Here is a 19,776-nt window from a genome sequence, read left to right as displayed (position 1 = left end):
ATCCTCTGCTCATTTAAATATTCTATTCTTATTGGCTGAGACCACTGAGGGGCCTACTCCTGTTGGCTGCATTTCATTAACTCTCTGTACTCGTCTACTATTAACTAGCTTTGGTGCAAAGGTTGGAATACAGGAAAGAGATGAACCATGAACAACTTCTTCCTCACATACAGTGAACCCTGGCCATATTAACTGATACAATACATTACAGGAAAAAGACTGCAGCATGGATCAAGTTCTAGTGAGTATTCCCCCCCTTTACATTCATATATTCCCTGCTTTCTTCCTCACTCTGCCTTGCAAAAAGCAATTAGCACCTTGCTTGTCCTCCATGCCAGTTTCACACTTATCTGTTGATTTTATTCTGGTTAGAATGACAGCAGTGGAAAGAAGGTGAGAGTTTATTACAGACATATGCAGGTTATCAAATTAATGTTGAATGTAGCACAATATGCCAATAGTTTAGTGTTAGTTGCTCTGTTCTTTGTCAAACGTTTAGACACACATAGCCTACTCTATTATTCGTACTAGACCGCTTTTCACATTTTAGAATTATAGTTATCAAAATAAATGCAAGCTATTAAATAATAATAAATAATTAAATAGCAAATTCACTTAGTATTATATAATATACCTAATAATACTTATATATATATATATGTATACATTTTTTACAAAAATGTAATTGTATATTTGTGTATAAAACTATGTAGAATAACAGTGAAGTCATTAAAACAATGCGTGTGGTGGTTATGTAGTGTCGACATGTTGAATTTGTTAAATTAGGATGAATTTTGTTAAATTAAATATTTAAATAATTAATTAAACACCACCCAGTCCATATCCTGCGTAAAAAAAAAAACAATTTAAATTTCAATATATGATAATAATTACTATATTTAATGAAACATTTAATTTACACATACATTTACTTTACTTATATTTTTACTATAAATTTCATTTACCTATATTTTTATTACATTATAATTTATATTTGCCTACAAAACTAATAAACCAATTGTGCCAATAACGTGTTTAATGTGTATATTGCAGACAGCACCTGTGCTAATCGGGATATCTGTAGTGGTGATCACGGTCCTCTTCCTCGTCCTAAACTCAGGAGGCTCCAATGGAGATCGAAAGCAAAGCAAGTTTCCAAAAACCTTGCAGGATCCCAATCTGAAGTACCCACTGCCACTCATAGAGAAAGAGGTCAGTCAGAATTTAAATGTGTACTTAAATATGTTTTCTACTGCAAAAAATAAATAAATAAGTGAGAATATTGTTGCAGCCCAATTGCACTACTTGTATTTGCTTTGCAACAGGAGATCACTCATGACACGAAAAAATTCCGGTTTGGTCTTCCATCATCGTCTCACGTTCTTGGTCTCCCTATTGGTAGGACATTGCACCACACCTTTATCACATCAGCAGAATCACCTGACCTCAAATCAATCACAATATCACTCTTTTTCCAAGATGGATCTTGTATTGTGTGTCACAGGTCAGCATGTTTACCTGTCTGCAAAGGTGAATGGGAATCTGGTTATTCGTGCGTACACACCTGTGTCCAGCGATGAACACCGGGGATACGTTGATCTAGTTGTAAAGGTGTGATACAATACATTTTATTGCAAATCATGACTGGTTATGTTTTATAGTGGGCTTCATAAAAATCCCTTTCTTCAATACCTCACATCAGGTCTACTATAAAAATACTCATCCAAACTATCCTGATGGAGGCAAGATGTCTCAGTATTTGAATGATATGAAGATTGGAGACACCATTGACTTTAGGGGTCCAAATGGATTGCTGGTATACAATGGAAAAGGTAAGGAAAAATACCCCTTTTAGTTTATTATTACTTATGAATAATCACATATTTAGCATTATTTATACTTTATTACATTATTTAATAATAATTTATGAATGAACTTATATTTATATTTTCCTAGTTCTATAATTTCCAATGTTTCTACACCAGTTTTGTTTTGTACGATGCGATGCATTTAGCCACTAGAGGGCGATGTCTTATTGTTTTAAGATGACTAAATGCATGACCTATATCCACAATGCATTTTAAAATATTTAAATGCTTCAGATGCTGCATATATTTCTTTACTGACATTTACAGGGCAGTTTGGTATTCGACCTGATAAAAAATCTGAACCTAAAGTGCGGAAGTTTAGACACGTGGGCATGATTGCTGGTGGAACAGGTAATGATGGACATATTTTGAACGGGCTCCAATGTATTCATAGTAGGTTTCCAGAAATTGCTGCCAAGATATTTAATCTAAATACGTATTAATTAAAGATGTCGCGTTCATTCTTTCAGGCGTCACACCAATGCTGCAGCTGATCAGGAGTATAACCGCGGATCCTGCTGACAACACCAAGTGCTCCATTATATTTGCTAACCAGGTCAGTCACATTCATGACGGAATTCTCATTAGGTTAAAAAAATAAATAGGCAATATATTACTGTAAATGGAGCTCAGTGTGCGTTTGACCACGTGTTTTTGTGTAGCTTCCCAGAAACAACATCTAAACATCTGCAGTTAAGTGATATAGTTTCAGACATATTTCTCCATCACAGAAAATAGTTCCAAAAGGTAGTCAAGTCTGAGCTTAAAGTGTTAGTTCACCCAAAAAAATAATGTCATTCATCTTCGGAACACAAATACAAATATTTTTGATGAAATCCAAGAGCTTTCTGACTTCAACACTTTCTATGTTTTTTCAAATATGAAATTTACTCAGACATTAAACAAATGATTTGACTTAGAGAATATCAGTACATTTATTTCTTACCACTGAATTCTACAGCGGGACATGCTTCTTTTAGTCCGTAAATGAAAAATTCTCGATTTACATCATGTTCTCTTCAATAAGGGCGTCAGATCTATCCGAAATCATATTTACTCTCACATCTATATTAATTATAATTATTTAAAAACTCGCTCCTCACACACACACACATTATATTTATATATTTGTCCACGTCTCTGTACATTTTAGCTGGAAAACAAGAAAAATAAACTGAATGTTTGTAGATATTTCTTAATATTTTCCTACTGTTAACACATTATATATTTGTCAGAACACAAGAACACCTTGTTAACACTTTATATAAACCTTATTTGATGTTTGTCAGCGGTGTTGTAAAGTGTGTTCGCTCCCACAGACTGAGGAGGACATATTGTTACGTAAAGAGCTGGATGAAGTTCATAGAAACCACCCTGATAAACTCAATCTGTGGTACACACTGGACAAGCCCTCTGAAGGTACAATTGATCTTCTGATAGAAATATCTAGATGAATGCTAACTGTAGAGATCATTTGCCTGCCCAGCAGTAGAGACGGCCGTGAAGATTTTCTGCCTGTGTTCTTGTGACAGGGTGGAAGTACAGCAAAGGGTTTGTTGATGCTGCCATGATAAAAGACCATCTCCCGCCTCCGGCCAACGACGTGCTCATCGTGATGTGCGGTCCACCCCCCATGATCCAGTACGCATGCCTGCCAAACCTCGACAAGCTGGGCTACAAAACTGACAACACTTTTGCATACTAAGTACCACTTATAAGTGTATTACACAAACATATTCCGTGATCATTTGTAATATATGGTTTACAGCTTGTGCAACATGTCGAATCAATGCCAGATGTAGGTTTAAAAATAGATAGTTTGTTGAATCCATTTGGTTTTGTTTGTGGGGAATTATCTTAGGGAAAAAAGTCCAATTCAGGCCAGTAATAGTGAAACAAGTTTTTATCTGTATTTTTTTTTTTTTTAAGGATAAATATCAAAGTATTTTTAAAACAGGGTATATGTACATTTCCAGAAAAGTTGGTGCATTTTGTAAAATGCAATAAAATCAATAATCTGTGATTTGTTAATTCTTTTTAACCTTTATTTAACTGACAAAAGCACACATAAAAGTTTTTCAATGTTTTCAATGGCCATCTTAAAGGGATAGTTCACCCAAAAATGAAAATTCTGTCATTACTCGCCCTCATGTCTTTCCAACCCTGTTAGACTTTCTTTCATCTTCGGAACACAAATAAAGTTATTTTTAATGAAATCTGAGGGATCTCTGACCCTCCATTGACAGCTTCGCAACTACCACTTTGACGCTTCAAAAAGTTAATAAAGAGATCTTAACACTAATCCATATGAATTGAGTGGTTCAGTCCAAATTTTCTGAAGAGACACGATCGCTTTATATGATGAACAGATTTAATTTAGGGAATTTTGAATTCTCAACATGAGGGTGAGTAACTAAGTAAGGAATAATTGACGACAGGCCGTTGAATTATTATAAAAATAATGCACACCCGAGGTGGTAATGCGGTCACGACGCGAAGCGGAGTGCCCGTTACACCTCGGGTGTGCATTATTTTTATAATAATTCAACGGTCTGGAGTCAATTATTCCGCTTATACTACAGTTACCACACCTCGAAATATTGTTCAGATGATGTATTTCAAGACGTTTGTAAAGTTTTTGTCATTAAAACGCTATGTATGTAGGACTAATTCCTTGCGCATCTAAACCCATGCTCCGTTGCTAATTCCAAAACGTCATTTTAGAGTTAGTAACGGAGGTTTGAGCCGCTGATAGCAGAGTAAAGGCCACTTAATGCTGGACACACGTAACGACTAGAAACATTCTCTGACTGTGAATGCAGCAGATTTTAAACACCGCTGTGAACCGACTGAACGCGCTGAAAACGCGTGCATGATTAGTCATGACTCATAAGTATCAAATTACATTCATAACCGGCCTAAGCATGTGCGTCAATATTATTATTTATTTATTAATTCAATTCGTTTTAATTAATTCGTTCATTCTTTTTTTCTATTAGTGACAGTAGACTAGAAGACTAATAAATGAAACACAAAGCCCTTTTAACAAGTATAGGCCTATCAATTTTATTTATTTGTTATATTATCTTCAATAATTACGAAAACCCGTGCAACAGGACTATCAATTTATTTAAATATTCAGTTTAATTTTTTATTGATTATATAGGACATTGGAAATTGCAGATCAAGCGCATGGGCTGCAGTTTCTCTTGTTATGAATTGTATCCTATTGTCCGTTATTACAGTTGACTACGCGAAGTGATATGGAACTGTAATGAGGTCAAGACCTGCCTGGAACTACTTTAGCCGTGCGGTTCCCTGAATATAATTGCACACCTCAGAACGTTCGTCAACCAATCAGATTCAAGCATTCAACGGCCCTGTAGTAAAGAATGTTCATTTTGGGTGAACTATCCCTTTAAGTGTATTTTGTAAATATAAACATGAATTTTGATGGCATCAACACACTCCAAAAAAAGTTGGGACAGAGGCATGTTTACCACTGTCACTTCACCTTTCCTTTAATTACACTTTAATTATCACAAAAGAGAATATTTTAACCATCAAAAAAGATATTTTGAAGAGTGTTGGTAGCCTGACAGTTGGCGGCACCCATTGACTTCCGTAGTATTAGTTTTTCCTATTATGGAAGTCAATGGCTACCATCAACTGTCTGGTTACCAACATTCTTGAAAATATCTCCTTTTGTGTTCAACAGAAGAAAGAAACACATTCAGGTTTGGAACAACATGAGGGTGAGTAAATGATGACAGAATTTAAATTTTTGGGTTAATATCCCTTTAATAGATACTGTAGATAGAAAAAAAAAAAAAAAACATGTGAGTGGATTTATTTTAAATATGGGGTAGTAGCAAAGATAGTACAAAACTTGTCAGCAAAAATATTTATTTCTGCACATTTTGCATCAAGTAACAGTTAAACTTATTGCTGGAGGCGGATCGACATCGGACACTAGTTTTAAGGCTGGAAAGTCTTGGGAAAATATCAACATACAGACCCAGTGCTGCATTCAAAGCATCTGTTACCAAGCAGTGAGCTGCTCATTAGAATAAACCCCCAAAAATTGTTAATGAATCCTGCTCAGCTGTTAGGTGAACTTAACAAGCATGGTCAGAGGATCGTCACCCTCCTTACCAACCAGTGTTTGCATCATCCCACTTGAAGTGGCAAAGCATTTCGCACCTTTGAAGAAGTGATCGATAAAAACCTGATCAATCCTCACACACTTCCCCACAGCTGCTTGCAGGTTGTTGCTTAGTAGCCCGTAAATGTTTCCCTCATCGCTTTGGCGACCGAAGAAGAGAAACAGCGCGTAACAGTCTCTGCCGATGGAAGAGCAGAACTCCACCATCCTCTCGGCTTGGGTTCTCTCCACCACAGCCATCCCGGCCATGCGCATGATGTCGCTGTAGATATCCAAGGACAGTTCCTCCAGGTTGTCCTTCATTCTTCCTGGCAGGTGAAAAACGTGGACCGCGATCTGGATCCGGGGGTTCTTGCTCGGCTGATCCAGCACGGCCCAGACCCAGTGGGCTCCCAACAGTATCCTCTGCTCGTGGGTCATGGCGGTGCAGTTGAACGAGTCGCTGAGATTCAACAGGCTGCTGTGCTGGACGTAGGTCATCAGAAAGATCTCGCTTAGGGTCGAAGGACTTGGGTGGAACTTGTTCTCCGGGTCCCTGAAGAGCAGATACTCCTTTGTTCTGGATGAAGCCGCTCGGATGCAGTCGCTGAAGAGGTGGATGAGGTCCGCCGAGGAGGTTTTGCTGGGTTTAGCCCATAAGGTTCTGAAAATGCTGGTTTTGGCTTCATACTGGAGATATTTTTGGTTCATTCCAGCTGGTCCAGTTCAAAGTGTCGTTTCCCTTATACACTGGAAATATTGACACATAACTTTATTTTATCACGTCTTCCATTTACCATTTCTTAAAGGACAACCAAAAATCTGATTTAAAATCCAATAGATAAAAACTGAAATTTAACAGAATTTTTTTTTATTAAGTTCTATTATTACAAAAGAACATTTCTAGACAAAAATAAATATTTATATGATTAAAAAGAATGGCATGTCACTAACATAAGCGTTTATGTTACAAGGAAATAGTTGTTAATGTGGTCACACTTTAGAATAGGGTCCAATTCTCACTATTAACTATTAATTTTTGCCTCAGTAAACTGCGAATTACTGCTTATTAATAGTTAGTGAGGTATTTTCAAAATTTAGGTTTTGGGTAGGATTAAGGGATGTAGAATATGGTTATTCAGAATTAGGCATTACTATGTGCTTTATAAGTACTTATAAACAGCCAATATCCTAGTAATACGCATGCTAACTAGCAACTAGCTAATAGTGAGAATTGCCATTAATGGACACTAGCATGTAAAATGTCATTAGATAAAATAACTCACCAATATTATTCTTTCCTTAGTATTGGGTGAGAGTGAACCTGCAGTCGGATCTCTCTTCTCTTGTCTGGTGTCCTATTAAAATAAGTGCGCATTTAAGGCTAAACCGTCAGATAAGGACCTCCCAAATATAATGTTTGCCATTTGGGTCATGGGAGACGTTGGACAAGTCATCATAAAGCCCCTTACAACAACAAACCCCTTGTTTCAACCCTTGAGATGGATTTAACAGAGGTATAGCAAGCAAACCATTTCTACTTAAAACAAACAAACTGCTTTTAAGATATTATATAGATTTGAAAAAAGCCTAAGAAAATAAACTGCTAGGCAAACAGAAAGATTTACTCACATCCAGTTCCACTGGCTACAAGAACACAATCAAATATGGGAAAAAAAATAAAGGTAGAGGTAGATATAAAATAAGGGCTGTTTGCATATTACACAAAGTTTTAAAATCATGTTCATTATAAACTCAAAATCAAAAACAAACAGTAATACAATAACAGAATAGTCTTGAGCTGGATGGTGTTGCGCAGCTGAAGTCCTGAAGGTTTGAGGGTGAGGTGGGTTAAGTTCTTGGCAGTTAATGTGGATCACACTATTGCGGTGTGGCTGCGTCTCATTCCTCGCAGGAGCTCGTCTCGGCTCAGTAAGTACTGGAAGTGAGAGGAGGGGATGGTGCCGGGATTAGTGCGAAGCGCTCCACAAGTTAAACTGGTTTAGCAGAGTTAAACCTAAACTTTTCACTAACTGTTCGCAATATGTGACACTAGGGCTGAATATTCACATCTAGGATTTGGCAAAAAACAATATTAACTCTATCCCCACCAAAGAAAAAGAAAAAAAGTTGCCAGCCAGGGCCAGAATTTTTGATCATTTTCACAAAATTGACATGGCCTCCAGAATATTTAGTTATATGAATATCTGAACGTACAATATATCAAAAGAAAGAACAGACCCTCTGCTTTTAAACAACAACAAAACATTTTTTTAATAGCTTCATGCATTCTTTTTTTAAATCGACACTTGACTGTGGGTAAGTTTCATTTAAAAAATAAAATAAAAATTTGAACAAAAAGCTGAGAAAAATCTAAATCATCCGGATTGGATTCAGAACGATGCTTGATACATTGAGTAGATCACTAATGTTAGGCAGTTTTGATATGCTGTTTAATGATCACATTATTTTACATGTGCATAAGCAATGTTTTGATCTGGAGATTCTGTACTCTTTAAGAAGATGCGTAATAGCGCCCCCCTATATAACAGTGAAAACATGGATTGTCAATGGATTGAAAAATTCAGTCAGTGGTGGGGAAAGAGTTAAGAAACGTGAATATTAAAATTGAGTTTTAATGTGACTTTCAGTTGGTCATTAAGTGTATGAGCAGATTAGTTTCGCAATTCGTCTCAGTAGTGTTAAAAATATGTAGATAAATATTGATTCCTTTCTTTACTATGAATTGTAATATTGGTACAGGTAAATAAATATTGGTATAAAAAAATATAAGCATCAGGCTACAAGAAGTGTCATTGAAATTATGAGTCTATATTTTAGTTTGGTTTATTTCAATTACATTCACACTGCTGAATATATTATAGAATAATATATATATTTAAGAATAATTATACTGCATGCATGTATGTATGCATGTATGTATATATATATAGCCTAAACGTATATATGTATATGTAAGAACATTAATTGGTTAATAGATATTAACCTAATAGAGTTAAAAAAACACCTTACTGTGAGGTTGTTAATTCCCCTGGATAAGGCCTCGATCTGCATCCCTGATCCTTTAGCGCACAGAATCTGAAATGTCAAGATATCCATCAAATATATCAACCTAAATAATATAAGTTAATATTCATCATTGTACGCAAGTACAAGTAAATATATTTTTATTAATAGATGGAATATTAAGCAGAAGCAATGGGTGGCAATGAAGTGCAAATAATGTGAATATAGAGAAATGTATATTAGAATGTACCTCCACAAGTGCATGAAAATCCTTTCCCAGCATGCACTTCTCCACATTGTGAAAATGACCATTTGTTGGTGGCCAGATGCATGGATGACAGCAGGTTAATGCTTAATGTTTGTAAATCATGCATGGCAAAAAAAATTTTGTGTATGTGTGCAAAGTTTGTTACTAAAAATCATTTTACAAGATGATTAAGTTTTGAAATTACATACAGCCAAGAAAACATTTATCAAGGAACATTTTTTTAAAGGGAAAACATCCCTCTATGTGCTGGAAAAAACACACAATATCACTGTGATCGAGGAGGTTTATTGTTATGTAACAATAGTTTGCGTTATATATCATTAGTCTATCTTCAACTGAAGAGGCAAGATATCCACCTATAAAAATAATCTTGTGCATTTCATTGTATGAAAATAACCATCAGATTAGTCAAAAATGTGCTGCTCCCGCTGAGCATTTACGTAGTAGTCTGTATGCCTCAAAAATTCACCATAAATATACCATTAAATAACTCTAAAATATGCAAATATTGCACAAGATAGTACACACTGTCATTTGAAACAGTAAGTGTTGGGTTACAAAAATGGAATACTTTTAAATCTCAATACATTTTTTACGATCCACGATATAGAGTCGAACGTATCATCACAGGTGAAGTGGCACTATTCTGGGAAAAGCGTTCTACTAAACCCTGTTCCCCTTGTGAGATGATGTACTAAACCCTCGGATCCAAGTCTTTCCGCAGCGTCCGTACTGCGGTTTAGTGTCCGTGAGTGAAGGATGCTGGGGGGAGTTAGAAAATGGCACTGAACAGAAGCAGGGTGTCGTTGGGAGGTTGCCGTGGTTTTGTGGGATATGGGTGCAAGCGTCAGATCTGTAGAGCTCCCACCTGCTCCCGCCTCTCTGGGTCCCTGTCGAAGATGGGGCTCAGGCCCCTGAAGCCGCTGTAGGGCCGGTTGCCCCCGTTGAGCAGGGCCTGGACTTGGGATGCATCCAGAGGGCAGATGTAGTCCGTGGAGTCGTCGGCGCGCTTCTTGCGGTGGCCAAAACTGGAGAAGCCCGTTTTACGCGGCTGAGGAACAGAAATACGCAGCATGAATAACAGGGATTAACAACAGTATATCAGTACCTATCTGCCAATATCAGAAGATCTTTTTCAAATTTCATTATATCGGCCGATATTTCATATTGAACTATGCATACACAATTCATTTATTTTTAATTCTGCAATCTAATGCTCACTTAAATTTCCTTTTCATACGGTTATGATGCCCAAAATTCACTTGTATCATGTAAAATGTTTGATATCGTTTTTTTAGTTTGTTTTATTTTTCTATTTAGACAAAAAGAGTATGAAAGTAATATACTCATAATATAATACACATTTTGTGGAAACATTCTGAAAACTACTACAGCATTTATTAATCTTGTTAATCATTAACATTGAATCTTGTTAACATCTGTTAATTCACCGTGAACTAACATTAATATTTCTATTAACTAAAATTAACAAAAGTTAATACAAGTTAAATCATTCATAAAAGTTCATAAATACTGTAAAAATATATTGCTCATTTTTGTTGTTAAATGATGTTTCCAACATGCGTCTACATACAACATGTTTGGTGGAAATTATAGATTTATTACTACCGGTAATCAAAATAATAATAATAATAAAAATGTTACCACCAACTTTAATTCATTCATTCATTAAATTCCATAATTAATTACCAGTAATTCAATTGGGCTGGATATCGGCAACTATCTTATTAATAAGAATAATAAATATTTGTTTACCAAATTCAATCAATTCATGAATTGGGCTGGATATCGGCAAATATGATAGGATACACTGCGATTCATCAAATTATCATAATCGGAAACGGTGCCAAATATTGAAACAAACCCAGTCCATGAATCTCCAGGATCAGTTAAATTTTTTAAAAAGAACAAAAGAACAACAATTCGAGACCCTTTAATGTCACGTCATCTGCACCGGAAATAATTTATCTTAAAAAACACATTCTTTCTCTTATCATGAAAAATAATTGGTTGGCAAAAGACGAAGGTGAACTAAATGTTTCGTCTAAAGCTGCATTGTGCTTAGTAAGTATGTTACACACTGTAGGACCATTCGCTCAGCACATTCCGTATAGATGGCCTAAGCAAAATCTAAGTGTCAAAACATGCGTGCTGCATCAGCTGAGCTTAAACACGAATCAGACTGCTGAAGCAGGAGTCCGTATATTTACATGCTTCTTCATTCATGAGGTGTACGGATGGCAGGGATTAAGGTGTTTCTAAAGATGTGGTCAGCAAATGTGAACTGCTTTTCTTACCCGGACTTTTGCGGTGGTGGTTAGTGGTGTGTAGCTCGATGATTCCAGGAACTCTTGCTTCTCTTGCTGAGCCTGAGAGCCCACCAGCGTGTTGAAATTAGTGGCCAGGTGCCTCCTTAACAGAGTCTTCTGCGGGGGGATGTTCAGGAGCATCGCAAGGGTGTCCGAGCTGAAACGAGGTTCCAAGATCTGATAAAAAAACAAAACAAAAAACAGGATTTAGTGTTTAATTTTTATAAATAGCATAATCTGAAGCAAGAAATACATTAAACAAATATCCCAAATATGGTGTTTGAGTGGTTTTTGCTATGGGGTTGCTAAGGTGTTTTGAGTGGTTTTAGCATGTTCTAAATTATGTTCAATGTTCTAGATTATTGCTAGGGCATTTTTTGACGGTTTCTATAGAGTTTTTATGAAATTGAAATGTTATGAAGTTCTGAGAGTTTTTTGCTAAGGTGTTGCTATAGTGTTGCTAAGGTGTTCTGGGTGTTTGTAGCTTGTTGCGATGCATTTTCTAGGGCATTTCATGATAGTTTCTAGGGAGTTTCTATGAAGTTCTGAGTGTTTTTAGCTAGGGTGTTTAGCTTGTTGCAATGCCTTTTCAAGGTTGTTCTAGATTCAAGATGATTTTCTATAAAGTTATGCTATGATGTTTTGAGTGGGTTTTGCTAAGGTGTTGGTTGGGGCGTTGCTATGGGGTTGCTAAGGTGTTCTGAGTGATTTATAGCAGGTGGCAATGCATTTTGTATGGCATTCTGTTTGTGATGTTTGACTTGGAGGAGGCGCAACGCGCTAAAGGGGCGTTTGCAAATATGCTTTATTTTTGTAATTCCGCTAAGTGCCACTAGTGTCACAGAAACTAATCACCTTTAGTTAGTAACAGGATAAAGTTTGATTTGAGTTACTCACTATAAGTCCTCCATGCACTCCGCTGCCTCTCAGGTTGGGGGCGTATTCTGCCAGGTCAACTGATCTGAGCCACTCCATCACACGGTGATTGGACCACTGGACGACCTCAGAAGGGGATGTCTTATTCTGTAAAAACAACATGAATTAGCATATCCATAATGTGCATTATTAGTCCTAGACGTGCAAAAGTAGATTGCCCTCTCTTTTTGTTTTCTGTTTCTTTCATCCACACCTCATCTCCAGGTCTTCTTTTGAGGCAGTTGGGGTTGAACTTGTTTACATGTAGGACGTGGATAGCACACTTGATGCTGAGATGATGAAGTTGACTGGTGACTTTCATGAACAGCAGATCATTCTGAAAATGAAACGCAAAGTAACAATATTATTCTCAGTTGATACTGTACATTAATTCCAGACCTTTAATTTGATTGACAAGGCACTAAAGGTTAACAAAGATATTTACCACTGTCAAGTATTGCAGCATTCTACCGTCCACACGTCCGTCATGAAACTGGTCTTTGTACTGCGGTAATCCGATATCATCCAGCCATCCTGTGTAGAAATAATCAATTATCAATTTATTTACAGTTCTCAAATGGACAAAAAATGTATTTATTCATAAATAATTTTGAGAGGTGCTATATTTACTTGCATTATTATATTATAAATTATTTAAAACACTGTTCATTGATTTCTTCATTTTATTTTTAAGCAGCACTCCAAATCCTCCATATGTGCCACAAACAAAACAAAACAAAAATAAGTGAAAAAAGAGAGTGATGACAATGGTCAGCATTTGTTTCTTCAGATTGGTTCATAGGTACATACGTGTGACCCAGATGTGGTCGAGTTCAGAGGATTTCTCCGTGGTTTTGGTGCTGAAGGAGCGCAGAGCCAGCTGGAGCTTCTTCCTGTGTAGTGGATGTTTAATTCCCAGATCCTAAACGTGAAAATCAATTCAAAAATCAAGATGGTTTTGACAGCATATTGTTTCTTTGGTAATGGTATCTATCACTATTAAGGAAATAACATTTTTTTAAGTGTTCAATTAAGGAAGCGTAAAGTCTTGTAAAGCCGAACATTTAATTGAGTGAGTTTGAAGGCAGAACAAATGAGTAAGTCGCGCAGCATTACTGGCGTGGAACAGAGGTTAAAGCTGCCCTGGCAGGTAGAACCAAACCAGAATATGAGTGGCACCACAACGACCTGAGGCGAGAGGCATAGCCAAATCATTTTACAGGACCCGCCAGGTGTTGCATGAGGATATCAGATTGTTACAACCTGAAACCACAGGTCTGCATATGTTCTTTATCCCAAAGTCTTTCAAACATGTGCTGATATCCTGCATGAAGTGTCTCTCACCTTCTCTACGTCCTGCGAGGAGGCAGAGAGTAGAGTCTGACCGCTAGTCACCCACTGTCTGGCCATATTCACGTACTGACCCATGCCAGAGTCCTCCATCCATGCGCACACCTGATCACATGACCATTTCGAGAAGGGGGCGTTCATGTCACTGCAGAACACAAAAGCAGAATATGAGAAACAGGAATGAAGGTGCTAACACATGTCTCAGGACAGATCTCATTGTCTGTGCTTTAGATACCGTGCTGAAGAACCGATGCCCAGGCAGGCGAGTCGTGGGCCGGCCGTGGCTCTGAAACCCCCTCTCTTAAAGTCAGAATCAGAACCGTCAGCTGGAAGACTGCCGGACTGGGTTCTCCTGATCCTGTGAAGCAGAGGAAAAAAGATGTGACAAAACAATAGTAACAGCACACTTTTCATGATCCATTCAAGTATCTTGATGGATGAAATCAACTTTTGTCCTATGCTAATTTAAGAAATATCACACATTATGAAACATAAATGCTTATTGAATGTTGTCTGTCAACAACCAACTCACTTTCCCCACAGTTTTCGGATGCCTTTCTGGTTCTTCTTGTGCTCTGGTGAAACAGGGGACTGTTGACCTGATTCTACTCCAGATGACATTGGCGAAAGGTCAGACAAGGTTGAGTCATCCGTCTTCTCTGTCTTTCCTGTGAACAGGAAGTAATCCACTTGTTCTGATAGGTTTGTGTGTTTCTATGTTTTTATAGGTTCACTATTGGACTGAATACACATTCTATCTGTACCCACCAACCACAAACTGATCATGCTTTCCCCGCGGCCCTGCGCCAAATATTAGCCATGCAAGAGAGAAGAGGAAAAGAAAGCAAAAACTAACATCACAATGCTGTTTTAGATATGTATTTAAGCTCATAGATTCCAAAAATGTAGGATAATACTTTTATAAAATAGCCTTTGCTGCTGATTAAATAATCAAAATGATTGTTTAACCTTTTATAATATAATTTATTTAATAATGATTATTCAATTAAATTATATAAAAATTCAATAATAATTCAATTCAACGATTAGATTACATATATAATATTATTAATAAATGTACATTATATGTATTATTTAATAATATAATATGATACAAATGATAATAAATCAAGACTTTGAATAATAACCAAACCAAAGCATGGTAAACGCTCATAAATATTTCTGGATTTTAACATTAGACTTCTGTATATGAAACCTAAATGGATTTTTCCTTATTCCCTTTTTCCATAAACGGTACATTATATTTTCATCACATGGCACCAGTTTAAACTCAAAGTAAAGCAGCAAGGCTCACATAAACGAAGTCTAATCTCTGAGAGGAGAGGGAGAGAGTGTGAGTGAGAGAGAGAGAAAAAAAACCTCTCTGCTTTCAGCTTTAAAGAATCAGGATAGGAGAGCTTAGGTTAAATCCAATATGACACAGCAAGAGTGCGCTCTGTGGTCGCATGCTAACGTGAGATTGAGAGGACAATACCTAAAGCTGGAGCGCTGGCGCTTCGGCAGCGATCTTCGCACGGAGTGAGAGAGGGGAAACGTGTGCGCAGACAGCCACACAGCCCGGGAGATGGATTAGTTCGAGAGAAAGAGTAAAGAGAAGATACACAGAAGCCCATGCAAAGACACCGTAGTGTTAAAAAAGCTGTTATGGTCGAAAAGCTTAGAGCACAAAGGTAGTAAGAATACAGTCTGTTGAGCTCAGAAAATGGAAAATCAAACAAGCACGGTCAAATACGATTGAGGTTACACAGTGTTAATAAGGTCAAAGGTCATGGTATGAAACAGAAATTAAGGGTGTGTCCGAAAGATAAAAAAATACATGCAGTACTAATGTGACTAAAAGTAAATTTATTAATTCATACATTTTTTTCAATGTACCGTATGTATACTGTATATATATGTGTGTAAACATGAATATAATTCTGTCAGGACCACTATCGTCAAATACGATTGACAATTAGAAATTAGCAAGGAGTTTACAGTATATATGTATACAGCGATAGGCGTCGTATTCCTATAGGTAGACGTGGATCACCTGATGCGAGCTTGACTAACGTGACCTGGCAGAACTGACGCTACGCTTCATTTTTATATATTAGAACTAAATTTCTAGCCAGAAATAAGCATTGTACACACTAAATCTATGCTTGCTCACTTATATTTGCTTTCAGACACTGCCCATGTGAGAAATGATTTCGACAAGGAATGCTGTGAGACGATTGCTTACTTAGGTTGAATTCACTGTCTTCACTTTCATCAGGAGACAGCTGTAGAGGGGAAGACGGCAGAAGTCTCACGCCGTTCTGCTCTGGACGACTAAACTTGCCCGGGAGCGTCTGGTATTTGTTATTTTCTGGATTATATCGGTTCTGCAGAAGAAATATATTTATCTTAGCGATTAAATATTTATCTGAATGAGTATATTAAACATATAAATGAATGATAATTACAAACAGCTTGAGATTTTAATGAAAAATTACACATGCTATAATGAATAAATACACATTTTATTAGAATGACTATAACGAACACTAATATCAGGTGTAAGCGTTTTCTTATTAATAAGCATTTTTATTAAATAAGCCAGGCAAACAAAAAGAAAAGCATATGTGATGTTAATTAATGCATGTGCATACAGCAAAGGCTATTGTTGTGGTTATGTTTGCTTTAGTTTTATTGGTTCATGTTAGCTTGTAGTACCTCTAAAACAGCCTCTACTGGTTGGCCCACTACATGCTTAAGAAAAACCAACAGTATAAACACACAAACATACACTCAGTTAGGTGAGTCACGTCATTTGTTAAAACATACAACCAATCACTATTGTTAATGTAAATCTAGTATTAAAGAGATTTGAGTTGAGCCGAGACATTCATACTAAGAAGCATTTTGTTAATGAGATGAGTTAGTTGGCAAGAGTCACATTTATTTAGAACAAAGTGATTCAGGTTTTTGTACCATCTGTAAGCTTCCACTTTGGAGCTCTTCCAAGCTGGTGGACAGCATTCGCTGCAATGACCTGAAAATAAAACCATGAACAATTATATTAAACAAGCTATGCTTACGTTATTGCGGACTAAGAGCATCTGATAGGTTCAGGTTATCATGAACTAACAAATGTATACACTGGAAGCACATACAGTACATGGTTAAAAACTAAAGATGACTGAAATTAGAAGGTCAAGAACCAAAAGCATTATGAACTAGCTTTATATGTAGCCTAAACCTTCTCATATTAAAACAAATATATATATATATATATATATATATATATATATATTAAAATGAAAACTATGATTTGCTATTTAATTTTCCAAAGCAAATTAAGCCCCTAAAAGACAAAACCATTTTCAAGGTGACAATGACATATTTCCAGTCAAATTTAAATTTAAAATGGAATTAATGATTTGACATTTGAAATCTCAAGGCAAGACTGCATTATTAAATTGTGAAGAAAAAAAAGAAATAATTCTCCCCCCTCATATTAATATTTTTAAATTTAATTTTTTTAATAAATTGTTTTTTTTCTTTCACAATGTAAGAAAAAGCAATATCTACTACACATACACTACAATTTTTCAGTGGGGATGCTTTAAATTAATCAAAAGTCACATTAAAGATATTTATAATGTTACAAAAGATTTCTATTTTAAATAAAATGCTGTTCTTTTGAACTTTCAATTTTATTTTATTTTTCTAGTTGCTAAAATACTGCAAAAAACAATACATCTAGAAACTGACTGTCCAATCGGAATATCACAGGAAATCCTCAGACATCCTAGACTAGATCGATGAGAAACAGCGTGTGGCGTGTGGCAATGACATCACAACAAAAAGCCACTGCTACGTTAGAAAGCCTCTTAAACACGCACAAGCACACACACTCCACTTGCCATTGTCTGCTGTAAAAGCCCAAATCGCCAATGGATACCATCGAGGTCTCCATGGAGGGCTGTATACTGCGACAGCTGGGCCGGAGAAGGATAGAATGGGATGGAGTGCAAGGAAGAGAGATAGAGGTGACAAAATCACATTAGCTTGGGTGAACGATTGGGACAGCGAGTTTGCAGCAAAGGGTCCATCTCCCATAGATGCCTTTAAGTAAAGCGTCCCACTGAGACCTCTGAGACTCTGCTATCACCAGTGTACCGTTAATAATACAACCTCTCGCTCACCTGGAGTCCAGATCCCTCTGAAGACATGGAGGAGAGACCAGGAGTGGCGACGGGCCTCGGGAAGACATCTATGCAGAGGAAAATAAGTAGAAATTGCCATTGGGAACAACAGGAACATAAAACCTAACTAAAGTTGAATAGAAATATGGACCAAATGGGAATGCTTTTGCATTTTATGTTTCCCCTGAAGTCCACTTCTTGTACTAAAAACAATCATAATGTAGTTTTTCCACAATCATTTTTACTCCTTCGCTCTGACAATGTCAAATTAAACTGACTGTTTCTACTACACATACACTACAATGTTTGGGTCAGCACGATTTTTGTTTTTGAAATAAATTAATGCTTTTATTCAGTAAGGATGCATTAAATTGATCGAAAGTCACAGTAAAAGATATTATAATGTTACAAAAGATTTCTATTTTAAATAAATGCTGTTCTTTTGAACTATTTATAAAAGAATACTGGAAAAATAACATATCGTGGTTTCTACAGTACAACTGATTTCAACATTGATAATACGAAATGTTTCTTGAGCAGCAAATCATCACATTAGAATGACTTCTGAAAATTCAGCTTTACCATCACAGGAATAAATTACATTGTACAACAGGTATTTCAAATTATAATAATATTTCACAAAATAACTGTATTTTTGATAAAATATGCAGCAATAATGCAGCCTTGGTAAGCATAAGAGACTTCTTCCATACACATTTAAAAAATATTAATGACCCCAAACTTTTGAACGATAGTGTAAGACTTCTATATAAAACTACTATTGCTTCATTTCTTCATGTAAAAACTACACACTCAATTGATATGAAAACACGGACAGTCTTATGTAACATTGTAATGATTTCTGAATTAACTTTTTCCATAAATGGCCTGATTGAACTAGAAAGGGAAGCAAGAACATACAGTTTTTCCTGATATAACCCATTTGAAACATTACCTGTAGTTCTGATCTGATGACGTCCGAGTACACTCTATGGGTCAGGGCTCTTTTTCGGTTGCCAGAAAGATCCTCTTCACTGCTGCCAGACAGCAACGTATCGTTGGTCACTGAAGGGAGAGAGAAACAGAATCAGCTTCAGCTTCAGGTCAAATTCATCGAGCAAAGATGACTAAAACATTGAAGAAGCAAGATGGCGTTTTAGGCAAAAGGTTGTCCAACAAATATCCACGTACCTTGAGAAAGGGCCAAGCCATCCTTCAATTTTCTGTACTGGCCCAAAAGAACATTGAGTTCGTCTATGTGGCGATCCTACAGAAACAAAATGGAGTAATGTTCAGTCCATTAGCAAACCTCTCGAAATGTAACAAGATGCATGTTGCTTCCTGCAGATCCAAGTGCTGACTTACAGTACCTTTTCATTATTGGCAGCTATCAGCGTCTCCATTCCAGTTTTTAAGCGCTGTAACTCTTGATCTGGGACAGAAAGAGCAAAACTCAGTTCATATGCACCATTACATCATTATGGTAAGCTACTTTAAATTATGAGTAGCATTACATTATTTAATGTACCGGTACTGTAGTTAAACTAGAAGCAATCTACAGTACACTGTAGAAACTTATCTTTCTGAAGAAATATATCTGCTATAATTCACAATTTAATCAGAGACACGTTCGAGTTTTGGAACAAACAAAAATTATTTCTAAGCTGACAGCATTCAATTT

The 19,776-nt window shown here is 36.5% G+C and overlaps 3 protein-coding genes across 26 annotated transcripts in view; 1 reads left to right on the top strand and 2 right to left on the bottom strand.

Moving 5' to 3' along the window:
• Window positions 1-100: 100 nt before the first annotated feature.
• Window positions 101-4,088, top strand: cyb5r2 (cytochrome b5 reductase 2). Its single transcript, XM_079604231.1, has 9 exons — window positions 101-241; window positions 1,054-1,212; window positions 1,326-1,398; window positions 1,505-1,611; window positions 1,703-1,832; window positions 2,136-2,219; window positions 2,339-2,424; window positions 3,188-3,287; window positions 3,401-4,088. Exons 1-9 carry the CDS (start codon window positions 227-229, stop codon window positions 3,571-3,573), a joined length of 927 nt encoding a protein of 308 aa, XP_079460357.1. The 5' UTR covers window positions 101-226; the 3' UTR covers window positions 3,574-4,088.
• Window positions 4,089-5,831: 1,743 nt separating this feature from the next.
• Window positions 5,832-7,437, bottom strand: rep15 (RAB15 effector protein). The gene is made up of 2 exons (XM_079604230.1): window positions 7,299-7,437; window positions 5,832-6,762 (listed from the first exon to the last, which is right to left on the bottom strand). Exon 2 carries the CDS (start codon window positions 6,721-6,723, stop codon window positions 5,977-5,979), a length of 747 nt encoding a protein of 248 aa, XP_079460356.1. The 5' UTR covers window positions 6,724-6,762; window positions 7,299-7,437; the 3' UTR covers window positions 5,832-5,976.
• A 326-nt stretch (window positions 7,438-7,763) lies between these two features.
• Window positions 7,764-19,776, bottom strand: part of ppfibp2b (PPFIA binding protein 2b) — a 48,651-nt gene continuing 36,638 nt past the window's right edge. For 5 of the 24 annotated variants that reach the window (XM_079604206.1, XM_079604208.1, XM_079604216.1 and 2 more), the window contains 16 exons: window positions 19,466-19,527; window positions 19,287-19,362; window positions 19,051-19,160; window positions 18,096-18,163; window positions 17,814-17,888; window positions 16,879-16,939; window positions 16,148-16,289; window positions 14,435-14,570; window positions 14,138-14,260; window positions 13,897-14,047; window positions 13,363-13,474; window positions 12,998-13,086; window positions 12,767-12,889; window positions 12,535-12,660; window positions 11,626-11,814; window positions 9,186-10,358 (listed from right to left, as the gene is read on the bottom strand). In XM_079604206.1, coding sequence (XP_079460332.1) covers window positions 10,155-10,358; window positions 11,626-11,814; window positions 12,535-12,660; window positions 12,767-12,889; window positions 12,998-13,086; window positions 13,363-13,474; window positions 13,897-14,047; window positions 14,138-14,260; window positions 14,435-14,570; window positions 16,148-16,289; window positions 16,879-16,939; window positions 17,814-17,888; window positions 18,096-18,163; window positions 19,051-19,160; window positions 19,287-19,362; window positions 19,466-19,527 — 1,847 coding nt within the window. In that variant the 3' untranslated portion in view covers window positions 9,186-10,154. Of the gene's footprint in view, window positions 7,952-9,045; window positions 9,112-9,185; window positions 10,359-11,625; window positions 11,815-12,534; window positions 12,661-12,766; window positions 12,890-12,997; window positions 13,087-13,362; window positions 13,475-13,896; window positions 14,048-14,137; window positions 14,261-14,434; window positions 14,571-14,670; window positions 14,704-15,397; window positions 15,431-16,147; window positions 16,290-16,620; window positions 16,657-16,878; window positions 16,940-17,813; window positions 17,889-18,095; window positions 18,164-19,050; window positions 19,161-19,286; window positions 19,363-19,465; window positions 19,528-19,776 lie in introns of those variants that run through there. The other 19 variants (XM_079604204.1, XM_079604215.1, XM_079604227.1 and 16 more) reach the window with 15 other exon arrangements.

This window comes from Phoxinus phoxinus (genome assembly GCF_949152265.1).
Source record: "Phoxinus phoxinus genome assembly, chromosome: 25".
Taxonomy (NCBI): Eukaryota; Metazoa; Chordata; class Actinopteri; order Cypriniformes; family Leuciscidae; genus Phoxinus; species Phoxinus phoxinus.
This window is presented reverse-complemented; position numbering and strand designations above follow the sequence as displayed.

Coding starts and splice junctions, on each gene's coding strand:
- cyb5r2 (XM_079604231.1), top strand. Junction 1,399..1,504: donor CGTTCTTGGTCTCCCTATTG/GTAGGACATTGC, acceptor TGTGTGTCACAG/GTCAGCATGTTTACCTGTCT. Junction 2,220..2,338: donor CATGATTGCTGGTGGAACAG/GTAATGATGGAC, acceptor TCATTCTTTCAG/GCGTCACACCAATGCTGCAG.
- rep15 (XM_079604230.1), bottom strand. CDS start 6,723: ATGAACCAAAAATATCTCCAGTATGAAGCCAAAACCAGCATTTTCAGA.